Source organism: Branchiostoma floridae, chromosome 10 (genome assembly GCF_000003815.2).
Source record: "Branchiostoma floridae strain S238N-H82 chromosome 10, Bfl_VNyyK, whole genome shotgun sequence".
NCBI lineage: Eukaryota > Metazoa > Chordata > Leptocardii > Amphioxiformes > Branchiostomatidae > Branchiostoma > Branchiostoma floridae.
This window is the reverse complement of record NC_049988.1, coordinates 9,074,545-9,091,195: the sequence shown is the minus strand read 5'-3', so window position 1 is coordinate 9,091,195 and position 16,651 is coordinate 9,074,545. Positions and strand designations below refer to the sequence as shown.

General features: G+C 40.4%; 2 protein-coding genes across 4 annotated transcripts in view; one reads left to right on the top strand and one right to left on the bottom strand.

Annotated features, from left to right (window-relative positions):
• Positions 1 to 6: 6 nt before the first annotated feature.
• Positions 7 to 4,682, top strand: LOC118424026. Of its 3 annotated transcripts, XM_035832447.1 has the most exons (5): positions 7 to 868; positions 2,214 to 2,360; positions 2,625 to 3,658; positions 4,065 to 4,266; positions 4,325 to 4,682. In XM_035832447.1, the coding sequence occupies exons 1-4, from the start codon at positions 9 to 11 to the stop codon at positions 4,226 to 4,228; spliced, it is 2,205 nt and encodes a 734-aa protein (XP_035688340.1). In that variant the 5' UTR covers positions 7 to 8; the 3' UTR covers positions 4,229 to 4,266; positions 4,325 to 4,682. The 3 variants fall into 3 exon arrangements, with proteins under 3 accessions (XP_035688340.1, XP_035688342.1, XP_035688339.1); XM_035832449.1 differs by having other exon boundaries at positions 2,628 to 3,658; positions 4,065 to 4,682; XM_035832446.1 differs by having other exon boundaries at positions 4,065 to 4,682.
• A 1,200-nt stretch (positions 4,683 to 5,882) lies between these two features.
• LOC118424064 (RISC-loading complex subunit tarbp2-like) overlaps positions 5,883 to 16,651 on the bottom strand; it is a gene marked incomplete in the record, with an annotated part of 24,783 nt that continues 14,014 nt past the window's right edge. The window contains 6 exon segments of the mRNA XM_035832537.1: positions 5,883 to 10,709; positions 11,710 to 11,911; positions 14,274 to 14,404; positions 14,918 to 15,096; positions 15,650 to 15,679; positions 16,597 to 16,651. Of these exon segments, the coding sequence (XP_035688430.1) occupies positions 10,534 to 10,709; positions 11,710 to 11,911; positions 14,274 to 14,404; positions 14,918 to 15,096; positions 15,650 to 15,679; positions 16,597 to 16,651 (773 nt within the window).

Sequence of the window (16,651 nt, the reverse complement as noted above, 5' to 3'; positions counted from 1 at the left end):
AGAGAAGCATGGCAGACCCAGATAGTCCGCTGGGTAACTTCAGAGGTCCTGACATGCCCAGTTTGCCTGGTGGTGTTGACATCAACACAGCACAAGCCATCCTGACTGCATTAGGAGCAAACACAACTAACCAGTTGTTAGGCACTGACTCAGCTGATGGCATCAACAACAATGAAGATTCACCCATGCTTGGCAGTGTCAGGAGGGAGCTGAGGTTGCAAGAAGAGGTCAGGCTGAGAAGTCAAGGGGCCCCATGGGGCCAGGGTTCAAGTTCAGAGGCAGAGGGTGATGCAGAAAGGGAGAGAAGAATGCAGACTGAGTGGGAAAGAGAGGAAGCAGAAGAAGACATGATACTTTCACAGGCCCTGTCTCAACAGCGCCCCCAAGTGGCCAACACTGGCTCTGCAACTGGAAGACTTGAAATGCCAAACAACACTGATGGTGGACTAGAAGACAATATGATAGTTCAAGAAGCCACAGCATCAAGTAGTGTAGATCAGCTTGTTCCAAACAGACGAAGGTCTGTCGAAATAGAGGATGACATAGCAGACGAGTTGAAAATGGATGGAGCACAGGGAAGCTCAACTGCTTCAACTAGTGGGAGTCAACGGAGGAGGTCAGTAGACATGGAAGAGGATGTTGCAGAAGAAGTCAGAATTGCTATGGGAGCAGCTTCTAATAACAGTACAAATGTGTCTTCATCCCAGCCACAGTTTGGAGCAACAGCAAGTTGTAGTACAGGAGTGACAAGGGGCTTCCCTTCTGCAGGTGCCATGATGCCTTACCCTGTGGATCCAAACTATGATGAAAAGCTCCCCTGTAACTGGACCTTGGGACTTGACAGGGACCAACCTTATCACCATATCAGGTATATAGCCACTGATATGACGTGTTTATGATAGATGTATGTTCCTTTAGCGTGGATTTTTGCTGAAAATAACTGGATGCGTTATTAGCTAAGACACTTTCACTTTGTTGAAACAAGCTGTACTCACTTTAGCACAAATGTAAGAGGGCAGGCACAGATATTTACCTCCATGAAAAAATGGAGGTATAGTTTTGAGTGTGTCTGTCTGTGTGTGTGTGTGTCTGTGTGTCTGTGTGTCTGTGTGTGTGTCTGTGTGTCCGCATATTTGTGGTCAGCATAACTTGAGAACCTCTTGATGGACTACGATGATAATTGGTATGTGGGTAGGGGTTGGGAAGACGAAGGTCAAGGCCAATTTTGGGCCCTCTGGTATGTGACCTTGGTACTGCAGCGCAACTTCCGGTTTTGCTATCTCGGTGTTCTGAACATGCTATGGTCACGATTTTTGAGTATTAGATAGCTCTTATGCTCAGGAAAAAATGACATAAGTTTGGGCTCCCTAGCGTCTAATTTTGGGATAGCAGGGGCATTTTTGTCAAAAACTTCTGACGAGGATAACTCAAGAAGGGAAGAACAGATTTTCATGATTTTTGGTATGTAGGTACCTTAGACAATGTTGTACAAGATAAAATACCAATTATGCAAAATAGGAGTACATTTGCATAATTAATGAGAATATTCTATCATAGCAGTTTTTTCAATGTATCTCTTGTCCCGTACGTGATATGGTCGTGACATTTGGGTGGTAGATAGCTTTTAGCGTCATGACAAAGTGGGGCAAGTTTCAGTCCCCTAGCGTTCAATTGTGAAACTGCAGGGGCGTTTTTGTCAAGACACTCCAAAGAGGATAACTGCAGAAAGGAACGGCGGATTGCCTGCATTTTAGGTATACAGGTAGCTTAGGCAAAGATGTTCATAATGATATGCATTTTATACAAATAAGGACTTAATTTGCATAATTAATGAGGAAATTGTATAATTCTATTGTTTGCAATAACTGGACTTCGATAAATGTAACACTTGTTAATCATAATCGGTGGAACATATGCAGATATCAAATATGCAAATGAGGAGCTGATTTGCATAATTTATGCAAAAATTGCAAAACAACTTAATGATTAATGATTTGAATTGGGAATTTTATTTGTGACATGTGTACTGTACGTTATTCAATGATGAACAACACCATGCATAAATCATGTTAATGTTGAGTCATTTGCATGAAGTTAACAAAAGCTCTAAATATTCATGGAGGTATGAGGTCGCCGAACTCTAGTTATTTCCAGTCTTCCTCCTCTGGACTTTGCTGTGTATCTAATTGGAGAATTTTGGTTGTTTTTTGTAGACTACTGACCACCTCCGAGGAGTACCGCCTAATTGCAGAGGAGTTCAGCAGAGTCAACATCACAGTGGAGAGCATTGACCGTGTGCAGAACCGCCATCTCTGGGATAGATTCCAGGATGAGAATCGTCGTCTGAAGGACATACACAGGTTTGTTCTCATTATTATAAATCGACCGAGTGTTATTCAAGGGTTGATGTGTTCAAGCAATTGTAAGATATTTCCCTTACAACATTGCCCAAGTCTCGTCATCATCACAGCATCACAGCATTATCAAAATGTATGTAAAAGTAGCTGTAATTTACATGTAGGACAACTAGCTGGCTCTATGGCCATATATGTTGGGAGTTCATGTTTTGTTACAGCATTTTGAATAAGTGATATAGCTTTTGCACAAAACTATTTTTCTTGCAGCAGGTCCAACAGCTTTAATGTGAATGAACAGTACCTTTTCCATGGCACCCAGTCATCAGCTATCAATGAAATCTGTGAGGATGGACTGGACCAACGGCTGTCAAGAATTGGCAACTTTGGGAGGGGCATCTATTTCAGTGATGACCCCCGCAAGTGTGCTAACTACAGTGACCAGGATTCCAACCCGTGCATCCTGAAATGTCGTGTTCTTCTCGGGGACGTGAAAGTGTATCCCCATGGACAAACTGATAAAGACTTACGGAGAGAACCACTTAGGGAGAACAAAGAAGAAGGGATGCCAAAATCGTATGATTCTGTGCAGGGGTGTGTGAGGGAATACAATGAGTTTGTGATCTACAGCAGCTATAGAACAATCCCTGAGTACATCATTTACTACAGAGTCCCAGGTACAGCAAGCAGAACAACTCAGGGAAATGCTCAAGCCCAAACTGGCATACCTTCAACTTCAGCTAGTGCTACTGTTTCAAGATCTCAATCTGTGAGCTCAGAGTCTCACCCAGAGATGGAAGATGACAGTGAAGAAATGGGTGCAGCCCCCACAGCAGCAAGAACAGAAGATGAGCATCCTGAGGTAAGGCGGAGTTCCAACAGCAACGATAATCCTGTTGCCATGGCCACGGGATCTGGCGTACCACCAGCAGCTTCTGCTGGAACAGGGGAGGGGTTAGATCCCCATGAAGAAAGAATCAGGCGGGTAAGGGCGATCGTGCAAGCAGAGAGGAGGGCAGAAGCAGAAGCACGGCAACGCCGACTTGAAGCTTCAGCTCAAAGCAGAAGAGACAGGGCTGCCCAAGCTGAACAGCAGGGGCAGGGTGCTCAACCAAGTGACCTTGCTGTGTCCTCTGAGCCTCCCAAGGAAGTGGTAGACGAGCACGAAGCCAAGCTGCTGAGGGTGCGGAAGATTGTCCAGGACCGAAGGAAGCTGGAGAAACTTATGAAGAGTGCAGGGAAGGAGAGTGATATTGACGCCTTGATGAAAGTCTATGATGAAACCTATGGGCAAGCACCGCAGGGTAAGATATTTATTAAATTATTATACAATTAAATCATAATACAATCAAATCATAATACAAGTAAACTCAACAGTTGAATCTCATTTAAAGTGGAAACAAACTAATCATAAAAGAAGCAAACATCAAGCACATGAATGTATAGCCTCCATGGCAGACTTCAAACAGGGCTGGCTTTTATTGGGAGGGGGGCGCTGGTTCACGCTTTTCAATGTTGGCTAGTTTCCCTTATGGAGGGAAAGGGAGTTTGCAGGGAAAGTTGTATGAATAATAATTGGGGGGGGGGGACTCAAAGTCTGCAACGGAGGCTATAAATGTACGGGTCAGAACTCTGGTGTTGACTACTTAACTGTTGTCAGGAAATTTTGTAGGTCAGAAAATTGATGACTATGTTTTTCTCTAACTGCAGGCACGACCAGTGATTCTGATGACCCAGTGACTATAGTGATGGCATTCCTGATCCCAGACTTTCTGGAAGTCACAGGCACAGACTTGGATACAGCCAAGTCGTTTCTACGACAAGCCAACATGGATCTGCAGAAGGCAATTGACTTGTACTTCAGGTGTCAGTGACTACCAAATTCTGCTGAGTTAGTTCTCTTAAGAACAACATTAAAATTTTGTCAATCTGCTATTAAGTGTGAACATCTGAGAATCATCTTCTGTAACCTAAAACTAGTAAAAGGGCAAAAAAAGATAAACATTCCATTTGTTAACTTTGAAAACATTTCTATGGAAAAATGTATAATTTATCGATTCAGATTTATTAGTTACATTTTTATTCTACTTCAAACAGTAGCTTCTTTAACGTTTAGTAACTTTTTTTTTTTTACAAGAAAAGCGGGTAATTTTTGCTGTTGGTTGTGATCTGAATGCTGTAATCTTCCTGTTTTTGTTACCCAGCCTACTTGCAGATTGCATTTGTTTTTGGTAGATTACTAGCATTACATATTCATGTTGCAGCAGCCAGACCACTTAAGAATAAATTATATGAAGCCCTTTGAAATAAAGAAAAGTATCCTGTATCGAACATTTGCCTGCTTTGCTGTTGTAGTTGAGACTCGTTTATACTGTTCATGAACTATGTTCCAGTGAGAGTAATGGCATAATGTGGGATGTAAATTTCCCTACCATTAGTAAATAAATACCAAGACAGCATGCATGGGTCTTGGACAAATTTGAACCACATAAATTTTGATTTTGCTCACACACTGTCATTGCACACAACTGTGAACAACAGAACATGCTGGCACAATTTTTTTTTTGCATTATCGGTAAGTGGGGAAGGGGAAACAGTGTATGCTGATATCCTCCTGTGCAATGGCCAAGTGAGTATAGTGCCTTGCATTCGATATATGGAAAGTTTGATCCTCGGCTGAGTCATACCAAAGACTTTAAAAATTGTACATTTTGCTTAGCATTCAGCACTAAAAAGGAAGAGTATGGGATTTAAACACATCACTACCAGCAGACTAGCCCCCTGGTGTAGTGGCTTGCACAAATGTGTGGCTACAGATATTGAGATGGGCGCCGCCCATAAGTATTTGTTACAGATGCACAGGCGACTGATATCCAGCAATGTTTGGCTGCATATGTGCGGCTACCGGTCTGCTAGGCAGAAACCAATACACTACCAAAAATGCTTTTTTTTGTTTATCTTGTTTTGCTTCCTCACAGAAAATTTTTCTTCCAGGAAGAAAATTATTCTGTCCCCAAGAAATCTTAGAAAAATGTGCTTGTCCATGGGGCAAGCAAATTTTTGCTTGTCAAGTTTTTAAGCAAATTTGAGATTTGTTTTCTTGTATTTCTTAAAATGCTTTTTCTTGTTTATCTTGTTTTGCTTCCTCACAGAAAATTTATCTTCCAGGAAGAAAAAAAATTCTTGTATTTCTTAAGAGTTGACTCTGGTTAGAAAAAAACAAGAATTTGTAGAATTTTTTTCTTGCATTATAAGAAAAAATAAGAAGATTTTGCTCAAATGTCTAAAAAAAAATTTGGGGTTTCTCGTTTTGCTTGAATTTTATTCTCAATTTTCTTCCAGCAAGAATATTTTTCTTCATATAAGAATTGTCCATGGGGTAAGCAAAATAAGAAAAAATCATTTTTGGTAGTGTACCCGTGAAAGGCACTGGGCACTGTGACGTTGGTTTGAAGGATTGATTTCCAATCATCTTGTCCCCAGCTACATAATGTTACAAGCAAAATGATGACACAAGGCAATATCATGTCTTTAAACTCTCACATTTTATCACACCTGGTGCTAGTACTTTCTACATTCTTTAACATACAAAATAATATATCACCACTTGCTACAAAATATACCAACACACAACGGTGATCACAAGAAAGGTTTACTAGTACCAGTCACTTACAAAAGTCACCCATTACAATTATTACAACCATTCTGCCACAATTCTCACAAAATAACAACATTGGTGAACTTTGGTAAAAAGGGGACTTTCGTTCAGAATGGCTGCATCACTGAATTTGCCCTCAAATGTCTGAGAAGTGAAACAGTGATTCCATATACGTTACATAGAAAACAGCACATACATCTGCAATGACACATCTAAAACAGCTGTACACCAGTAGGTACATTTGTATATAACCCTCCAAATGTCACCGGGCTCATGAAAAAAAATTAGTTTTGAATAGCCCTGATGTTGGAAGGGGTTCTAAAGTTTGCCAGTCACGACTTCTCAGCTGCAAAGGTCATGCAACATGCTGAGACCTTTTACTGGCAAACAGCTGTTTAGTTACAAAGGCAGGCCATTAATAAACCTGTTCAAGGTTCTAACTGTACATGCATAACAAGATGCATCATGGTTAATATAAAGTGAAGGCCGCTGAGACATAAACCAAACACATCTGGACATATATTAAACATGTTCCAGACAAGAAGTGTTTACAAGTTAGGGGCCTTCACCTTTGACATACTACCCATGATGCATCTTGCTTAGAACTAGCGACAGTTGAAACTATGGACAGGTTTATGGACTATTCCATTCAAAAAGTTCAAAGGGAGAGACTGGATGTTTCAATCTGTGTACTCTATAGAGACAGATCTCCAACGAGTGGACCAGGAATATTGGTCAGGAGTGAATAGCTTGCAATTTTCTTTCATTGCAGTTTGAAGTTAGTCCCCCTCTTGAAGGTGGAGTGATTAAAAAAAATATAAGTTTTTTTGTTGACAGAGATCTTCTCCATTTCATCCCCTTCTTCCTGGTCTGTCATCCATGAATGTCAACATCAAAGAACACAAACTTTAAGGGAAAAATTATGTGCATTTCATTGTCCCTTTTTCCAACCTCTCACAAACAAAACTTCAATGAAGTAGTCCAAAGCCTGCCCAGTCATTACAGCACAGATGAGCGACATACGTACGTTGAACAATTCTACACTCAAGTATACCATCATGGAGAAGTTCTATGAATTACAACCGATGCAATTATGGCACCACCGATGAACATACAGTGTTCATATTGTACAGTTTGACAGCTTCATACCTGATTTGAGGTCAGCTTCTGAGCTAAAACATCACACAATTTCATTAAAATCTGTAGATTTCCTGGGAAAGGGGCATGCTTGCTTTTACTGTAGATATCTGGCCAGTGTGATTTTGTTCAGATTATGACTGCCCTGCATTTACTACAGATCTGATGCAAGTAAACCTGGGGCCATTACACAGGCATAGAAGAGCAGAAATAGCCTGGATGCCAGCCTACATAGGGTTTGTTCACTTTCAGACTGAGTCACTCCAACTGAAGGAGAGTTAAGTCTAGAAGGTATCCTCAAACTGGCTGATATTCAGGCTATTTTCTGGCCATTTTCTTACAGTGGCAGCAAGAAAATACTAGATTTCGTAGGGCCATGCACTTCCCAAACCTGGTTTGTGAAGCTGTTCTATATTCTACTACTTAAGTATTGGAAAGTTAGCCTGGGTACCATCCTATTTCTACCGGGCTTCTTACACTCGCTATCCTAAAAAAATTTTTCCTAGGGTAGCGAGTGTAAGGAGCCCCAGTAGAAACAGGATGTTAACCAGGCTATTGGAAAGTGGGTCCAGGTTACTTTGTTGTTCTATGAGACAGATGATACATAGATTGTCCTTCTAGCCCCATCCCACATTTCACCTTCTAAAGATCTTTTAGTCATAAAATTCCATCATTTCATGTACTTCATTAACAGTTCAGCATCACAATATTGTGACTGTTTGTTTTGAAATTTTGGTAGTAAAGAGAGATGTACAAAATACCTGATCTCAGCTTTGTAGGTTACGTGTTTAAAATACCTCCTTGACACTTGAGACATTTCAAATTTTCTTGCAACAGAAACCTACCCCATGTAAAGGAATCCCAGAAGAACAGAGCATGAGCACAGTAACTTTGCAATGGATGACATTCAACATTGTGAGAGTTTAGGGGAGGGTTTTCTTGAGGGATTCCTGTCCACAAGGTGGGAGGAATGTGCATAAATACGACTATTTGAATACGTCAGCCCTAATATTAAACAAGCTTCTGAAGCTCAGATATATTCTACAACATAAATGGCAACACAATCTTCTTACAGCACAGTAAATGTTACAATCTAGAATACATTCCATGCAAGAGCACTTAATATAACTCTTGCATGTGTACATCAACAATTTTCTCATTGCATAATTGCTCAAGTTAGCATGAGACTCTTAAAAGCAATGTCTGTATTCTTTTTAACTACATCAATTACAATTCGTTCAACAAGTCTTCAAGTTGGCAGCGATTGACATGATTCCTAACATGACTAGAGTATTTAAAAACTTGTTAGTGATTTTCAGATGAGTGCATTAATTGGTTTTAGTACGGTATGGCACAGACAAATGCACAATATTTGTGAGTTCTTTTCAGTAGAAGATTTTACATTCACAACAACATGGCTTCCTGCATGATTCTAATATCAAATTTTGCACAGAATGATCATCTTATCTTTTGTTACCATGACAACAGCCGTGGAAGTCTTTTCCCTTGAGAGGGAGAAAGTTATGAGTGGAGTGAAAAGAGCCACTGTTAAAAATGGCTCAACTTAAGAAAGCTCTACTGCTTTTACATACGTTTTCAACTGTACCAAGCACTGAATCATCACCACATTCAATGGTGTAGTTCAATGTTTTCCAAATTTTAAATCTCATAGATGTGTTTTGTGTTCCCAAACGTTTTTAAAGTAGAAACTCTTAAGAAATATGTGGATGAAGAATATACAATATTTGCCAAAAGGCATCCTGAGAACTTCCCTGGTAAGAGAAGAAAGAAAGAAAAAAAATTGTTTTGGACCACATCCATAGCTGTTGCTTTGGTCTTGTTGCACAATTGTCAGAAAATTCTGATTCTAGTCTACGAGTAAAAGTCACAGGATTATTCTTCTGACATCGGTAGTACCCTTCAATGGGTGAAACCTTTGTCATTATATCAGAAAGTAGTTTCAATCATAAAAATGATGCACATAGTGCACATATCACTGACAACTTTGGAGTCATGTGACCTGGCAGTGCATGCTGGGTACCAGTTGTTTCTACCAGTTGGCCTGGCAAATCCTTTTTATTTTTAAATTATCAGAAGATATGATTTTTTTCTTTAACAGTGTGTTACATTAATACCTGTTACCCAAAACTGTTCCAAACTATTTATCAGTATCTTATTATTCTCCAAGCAGAAGTTGGGTTGTGGGGATTATAGTAGCCGGGATTTTAACCGCTTGCTCTCCTTACCACTGCCTCAAAACAGAACAGATCAAGTGTAATCACTCTGACACATTACAGCCGATCTGTAACTACATGAAAGTGCGAAGTCTGTGTCGGGAGTTTGGAATTTCAACCAACGCGGCTGCAAAAGTTACCAGTCTGACAATGGCAGATCAACGTGTGTATAGAATGTACTTGCATGTAATCCTGGGAAATAAAACGATTTTTGATACTACGCTGGGCAGGATACTAACACCATACATGTATTTTGAAAGAAAAGCCCCAACCTGGTGCGGTTTGATGCATAGGTAGGGGGAAGTGAGCAGTAAAAATCCCGCACTAAAACCCCAACCCAACCTCTGCTTGGAGAATAAAATACATGTATCTTCCCTCTGTGATGTGAACAGTGCACATTTTCCTCTTTCTTATAAAGCTGGCCACTATCATTTTTCTTTTAATTCTTTTTTTTTTAAATCAAGAGGCCCAGCAAATGTTAAACATGTCCAACCTTTCTGGCCAGAAGATGGGCAAATGGCAACAGGTTTTTATGTGGCCTCCCTCCCTGTTTTTGAGCATTAACAGAGAGACTGTTTCTGCAGCTATGTACATCTATGGAGCTGCAAGTCAGCAAATATAGATTACACAGTACAAATGGTTTACATTGATCACAACATCATGTCTGTTCTGCTAACACAAACTATCTCTGCAGGTTTCTCAATCCTCAAGGTTCCCACTTGTCAGTGAAAAGCTAAATCTATTAATGACTAAGAGTAAGATCCTTTATGCCATACATTTAACTTTAAAATGTAGCAGTGATGTTAAACAGTTGCTTGTCCCAGGACTGCCATGAATGAAGTGATCCTTACATTGCACTTTTCACACACGATTTTCTTTATTTTACAACATTTTCACCTATTCACACACATCCTTTGGATTTTTGACTTGAATTAAGTTAGGCCTGAATCAACTGTTCCTATTTTCTGGGCAACTTTTCTGTTGACTTACATTTTTTGCTTTCTTTCATGATGTTTTCCAACACAACCACATAATTTCTAATAACACACTCCATTGATTCTTGCAAGAATAAAAGTCCAGCTAAGAAAGTGACGAAAGTTCTCTTACGCCTGCGACTTGACCCACACCATCGACCCTTGACCTCCGGACTTCAAGCACGGCGGACCATGAGCTTGAGATACTGAAGAGCGTTGTGAGCGGCGTGCGCGTGGGCCTCGTCCCGGGTGTGTCCCTGACCGTGGCACACGGTGACCGGCTGGGTGGTCAGCTGGACCAGGCACTGGTGCAGACTGGATGCGCTTAACTCCTCTGCAGCAAACATACCCGCTGTATGGTTACATAGATGCCGTCAGTTGGGGGACATGAACTGACAGTTCTCTTTTCTTTTACAGGAAAAATTGATAGCCTGAAATCCAACCATATTAACTTTAGCTGCTTCCCAAGTTGTATGTGCTGCCATTCAGGCAACAGCTAAAACTAATAAAAGCTAGATTCCAGGCTAGAATTTTTAAGGATAAAAAGATAAATTTTGGATAATCATGTGCAGCAATATCATGAAAAGAACATCAGATTATGTGTACTATGTAAAATCATTATGATAAATACAAGATGTACTATGTATGAGGTGGCATCATACTCATCAACAATAGGCATACTGACTAGCAAACTAGTGTACGGTTGCTGTTTTCTTATCGGGGCTGATTCATGATCATTGATGATTTTTTGTGGAATCTAAATCCAGTGCACTGAAGATGATTAATTCTACTCCACAGAAAAAGGTATATCCAACTGGTGCTTTCCACTTGTAAGACCTACTGTAAACATAAACGATGCATACTGCAATTTCAGTGCAAAATAGCATGTAAAAACCTCTCTAACATTCTACTGACATCACACACATACTAGCCTGGTTACCAAACCCCAGCCCGATCTCAAGTATATATCGTGCATGGGTCTGGCAGGATGACATAGGAACTCTTCTCAATTTTGCCCCTTCTAGTGGGCAAAAAACTCCACCAATAGAACAGCAGCAGGATCAGCAGGAGGTAATTACACCCTACCATGATTGGTTAAAGACCCCCAACTGTATTTTTTGAATCCATAACAGTGACCACTAAGTACCTGATTCGCTACTGTGATAGCCTGCTGACCAACTGTGGTGTGTTGTAGCTGGCTACCTGTGGTGTGAGTGGTCATCAATCCTAGGTTCTCCTCCCTCTGATCAAGGACCTTTGAGAACCTTTCTACAGCCATCCTACCAGACCCCAACACGAAAGATATTTGAGGTTGGGGTATGGTATCCAGGCTACACACATACAGGACGTACCAATGTCCAGATATTCCACTTCAAAGTTCTGTTCCTCAGCAAGCTCCTGTAGCAGCTGGCAGTAGTTGGAGTTGGGCGTGCTCAGAGAGGTGGACTTCAGCCGCGTGATCTTCTCTCCCGCAGAGTTCCGCAGGGTTGCCCAAGTGATCCCGATACGGGCCGCGTGCATGGGCTTCACGCCGGTCTTGGAGTCTCGGACAACCTGAGGAACCAATCAGAACAAGAGTTTAAATTTGTATGATTGTATAGAATTCATTTGTATGTCGCTATGCTAAAATGAAAACATTTCCATTCAGTTTCAATGATACATGTACAAAAAAACTTGTCTATGGCAATGAGCTAACAAAGATGGATAGTTTTTGTAAGAACCTAATCTTTTCATTTCTCTGTCATTTCTCCTCTAATAAAGATTGAGTTATGTAATATTGCTTCATTGAATGTAGATACAAATGTATAAGTGCTAGATTTTCTCTACTTTTTCCTAAATTTGTTAGAGAAAGTTAGCAGAAGACCACACAGGGCTACACTAGATCAGTATGCTGCTTTGTGGATACTGGAATGTCTTCCATAAAAGATGATTGGAACAGTGAATTTACTTCTGAATAGGTGGAAATGGATTTAAGAAACACATTATAGAAATGAACACTTCAGAACAATTGAAAAAAAATGTCTTCTCTCCTGTTGTAATTTTCATTTCAAATTGGTAGTGCGCCAAAAACTTTTTTTACATCTAGAGAAGCAGCCTTGATTGTTTGCAGATCTATAATAGTATAATCTGGACTCGATACCATCTGACCATTATCTGAGAGAAAAATGAGATTTAAAAAAATGACAAATACTCCAGACCAAAATGGTACCCTAGCATGTTCTGCCAGGCTAGTAAGGCATCTATGTTAGTCAGGTTTGGTTCCTGGGTGTCAGTTCTACACTGCATGTAGGCTACCCTGGGTTTCAGTCACTCCTGATCTGAGGTGGACAGGACAGGTCTAGAACCACACAGGCTAAACTGAGAACCATAACGTTTGCTACATTGAAATTGACTAGTTTATTTCCTTCTTTGGCATAGCTATTTAAGATACCAACTCTTGACAGTTAAAACTAAGCACAGGGCATTTGAAACAGCTTCATCAGAATAAAAAAAAAGGTATCTCTTTAAACTTAGTCGTAATAGAATGTCAAAAGGATGCTCAGCTGTTTTCCAAGTTTTGGGAAAGAGCTAAAATGATATCAAAAGTTTTGTGTCCTCAAAGTGACAAAACATTGTCATTGTGACAAACACATGGTGTGTTAGAATAACTGTTTGGTTGTTAGCTGCCTGTGTGGTTATAAACGATTCCTTCCCCACCCCCCACTAGGAATGTCTGCGGCCCAGGGTATACCTGCTCTCCGCACCACTCATCGTCAGACTCCACCATGTCCTCGGGGGGATTCGCTTTGAAGCGCTTCTGCACACCACAGCAGAGGCTCATAAAGTTAGCCTCCAACAGGCCTTCACAGGGAGGTGGGGACGGGTACATGCATCCCTACCTACGCCCTGAATGTCTGCTGGAGGCTATGTAAAGTACAGACTGAATTGCAGACAGTGTTTTGCCAGTGAGTATATGTCAAACAAGACACCAAGAATGATTAGAGTGTTTTGCACAGCATTCAAAGTGATATTGATCTTGATCCAGTTTTGGCTCACTGAAGACGTCTTCCACTGGTCGTAGCCATGCAGCCATGTAGAATCTTTGAGGCTGGCCTAAAGCATTTCTTGAGAACAGTTTGAAACCGCAGATGAAGCAGATTAAGAAAATAAGCAAGCTTTCAACCCCTTTCTCTTGTAAAGGCAGCAAGGGAGAAAAAGTGACTCGTACATCTTTTCACCAACTCCTGTTCAATCAAACAATGAAACGAATAAGTATGAATTGTACTTTTATTTCATACCTTATTTTTAGATTCCCACTGGAAAACACTGTCAAAATATCAGCATCTACTTTACAAGTCTCTTGACACCAATTTCTTAGTTTCACTGTCACAAAATTGTACAACTTTAACAACATATTGGTAACCTGTACAAAAAATAGACTATTCTTTCTAATAGATGTTAAGTTAAAAATTTTACAGACTATTGAAAAATGCCTCTGGCTTTGCATTTTACAATTAATTGAAAATTTGAATGAAACATTTCAAGTGCCATACTCAGAATATTATTCATTCTCTGAGTTCAATTGTGTCTTTGACGTCTACAGTAAATTCTCTGCAGGTTTTTTGTAATAATGGATTCCAAACTGAATATTGGCCAAAGGTAGAATTATAACTCAAATCAAAGACTTGACATAATGCAGAAAGATATGCACAATGATTTAGATTGGAGGAAAGGATTGACTGATTTCATTGGATAATTCAAACACATTCAGGACTTGAGCCATTGATTATGTATCATTATCTCTATTTGGGACTTCTTCTGAATCTGAGACTCTATCTGGGACTTCTTCTGAATCTGAGACTCTATCTGGGACTTCTTCTGAATCTGAGACTTCTTCTGAGACTCCAGGAGGAACGTTAGGATCAGGATTACGTACAAAGGGTACCGAGTCCTCGTCGATGTCTGCATCTCGCACCATGTCCTGCTGGTCTGGCGGGATCTCCCGCAGTCGGGTCAGGAGCACACCCGCCGCCGAACGCTTCGCTGCCTTCTTGGATGAACCAGTCCCTATCAAACAAAAACACTTACGTTGAGGAATCTAAGTTGTTCCTATTTCAAACAAAGATGCATTATCTCTTTTGAGCGACAGAAGTTTTGCTTTGCAGCCTCCTTGGATAAACCAGTCCCTATCAAACACAGGCAGATGTTTGAGAACAAACTGAGTAATCTAATCATAAGTCGTTTATATTTCAAATGAAGATGTAATATATGTTTTGAGAGACAGAAGTTCAGCTTTGCAGCCTTCTTTTTCTTTAAACTGAACAAGTGGAGTTGTCCATATTTCCAACAAATACATTCTATTTATTTTGAGTGACAGAATTTGTGGATCAAATAATTACAGTCTGCTTGTCTCCTGGCCTTGCCATCATTTTCGAATGCCCACACACTTATGATATAATAGGTTTATACATAATAGGTTTCAGTTGGAGGGCTTAAGAATAACAATGCCAGACACTAATTTTCCACTAAATACCCAATTCACTCTTATGACGTTTTCATCAGTTCTGTTCCATGACTGACCTGTGTCCTTGAACTTCTCGACCTTGACCTGAATGGTGAACTCCTTACAGTGGGGAGGGCCCTGCTCGGAGATGACGATGTACTCGGGCAGCCTCCATCCGCGCTCCACCACCAGTTCCTGCAACTGACCAATGGGGTTGTCTGGTGGGGTCAGGACGCCGCCTGACTCCGAGTAGGTGCTGGGTGGAATAGGGCAGCTACATGTACACGTCAGGGAAAGACTCGTGATTTAGCAGTCCTTTGGGCATAAGGTGTTGTAAAGCACAAAGAGAAATTTCAGCACAAAATTTCTAGGCTCAATAGAGTCCACAGCAATTTTATGAACAACATATCCTTTGACTTCAAATCTAATACGAGAATGCAAATACAAAAATCAAGATGGAAATAAAACAAGATATTGAATTTTCAGAATAGAGGCCATGAACCTATGAAGAATCTAAGCACATTACATTGTATCACATTCACACTGTCACAGTTAACTTTTTTTATTCCTATATTCATGTGCAGAAAGTGACACTTGTGTCACTACAACTACACCCAAGGATACTACAGTAGTATCTTCAATTTTTCAACTACCAATACATTTTTTACTTCTTAAAGTACACTCAAGGATACATTAAAACATCTCATTTTTGGAATATTTTGTCATGTGAAGGAGATGTTACCCACATAATCTATTTGCTCTGGCCTAATAACAAAAAGCTCTGATAGTAACAATAAAAGAAATCCCACCTTTGTTCCCCTGCTGCCGTATGGAGGTGACTGTAAAACAACACATGATCACATTAATCAAAGATCTATAGCTATCTACTGTAAATGCCTTTAAGTTTGCATGGTTTTAAGTTTGCGGTAGCACCTTGCACTGTAGTCTCTTACTGCCATGGAAAAATATTCGCGGTGGTTTTAAGTTTGCGGTGAAGCGGGCACCGCGAAAACCGCCAACATTAAACCACCGTGAAAGTTTCTGCATTTACAGTAATATCTTACCCTTTCAGTTGGAGTGAAAAAGAGTTTGACATCTAACACATATTGTCAAATGTTGTATCTAAGGCTGTATCCAGACCCATCCTTCCGTCCCAGGATGGAATTTTGTTTGTTTCATGGGACGGAAAAAAAACTTCACTCAGTTTCTCCCAAAAATCCAAACTTCATGACACAACATTGATGAAAATATATTTTCCTGGGCTTAAAATAACAAATTTAACATAGCAAGCTATCATGATGAGCTCCCAAACAATGGGATGGGAAACAATTAAAGCTGGAGACAGCCCTGATTGCATCTCTAACTAAAAATACATAAATCAAAGATATGCATATTCAGGGCTTTAGCCAGCTCAAATTTTTTTTCCGTCAGCCAATTACAATCGTCGCGAAAACCACGAAAATTAATTAGAAGGACTGAACTGAGACCTTGAAAAACGGGTTTTAATGAGATTATCGTATGCGTAAGGGCGCCGACACACATTGTCAACAATCATAACAATAGCAAAACAAACAGTGTGTGGCTTTTACGGCCGTGGACGGCGTCCCCAAGCCGCCTGTAGCTTCCACCAAGGATTTTTGTCTGTCAAGGTTGACGGATTGGTTTTAAAATTTTTCCGTCAGACGCAGCAAATTTCCGTCAATTGACGGAAAAACGGACGCTGGCTAGACCCCTGTGCATATTATAAAAGAAGTACCTCATGTTGTTAGCCTCCTCAGGAGTCACCTTCCCCTGGATGATGTTCAGGGCAC

Excerpts from the sequence above, each read along its gene's own strand:
- LOC118424026 (XM_035832447.1), top strand. The coding sequence starts at position 9 with ATGGCAGACCCAGATAGTCCGCTGGGTAACTTCAGAGGTCCTGACATG. Across the intron at positions 869-2,213 it reads CAACCTTATCACCATATCAG|ACTACTGACCACCTCCGAGG; the intron begins GTATATAGCCAC and ends TGTTTTTTGTAG. Across the intron at positions 3,659-4,064 it reads CTATGGGCAAGCACCGCAGG|GCACGACCAGTGATTCTGAT; the intron begins GTAAGATATTTA and ends CTCTAACTGCAG.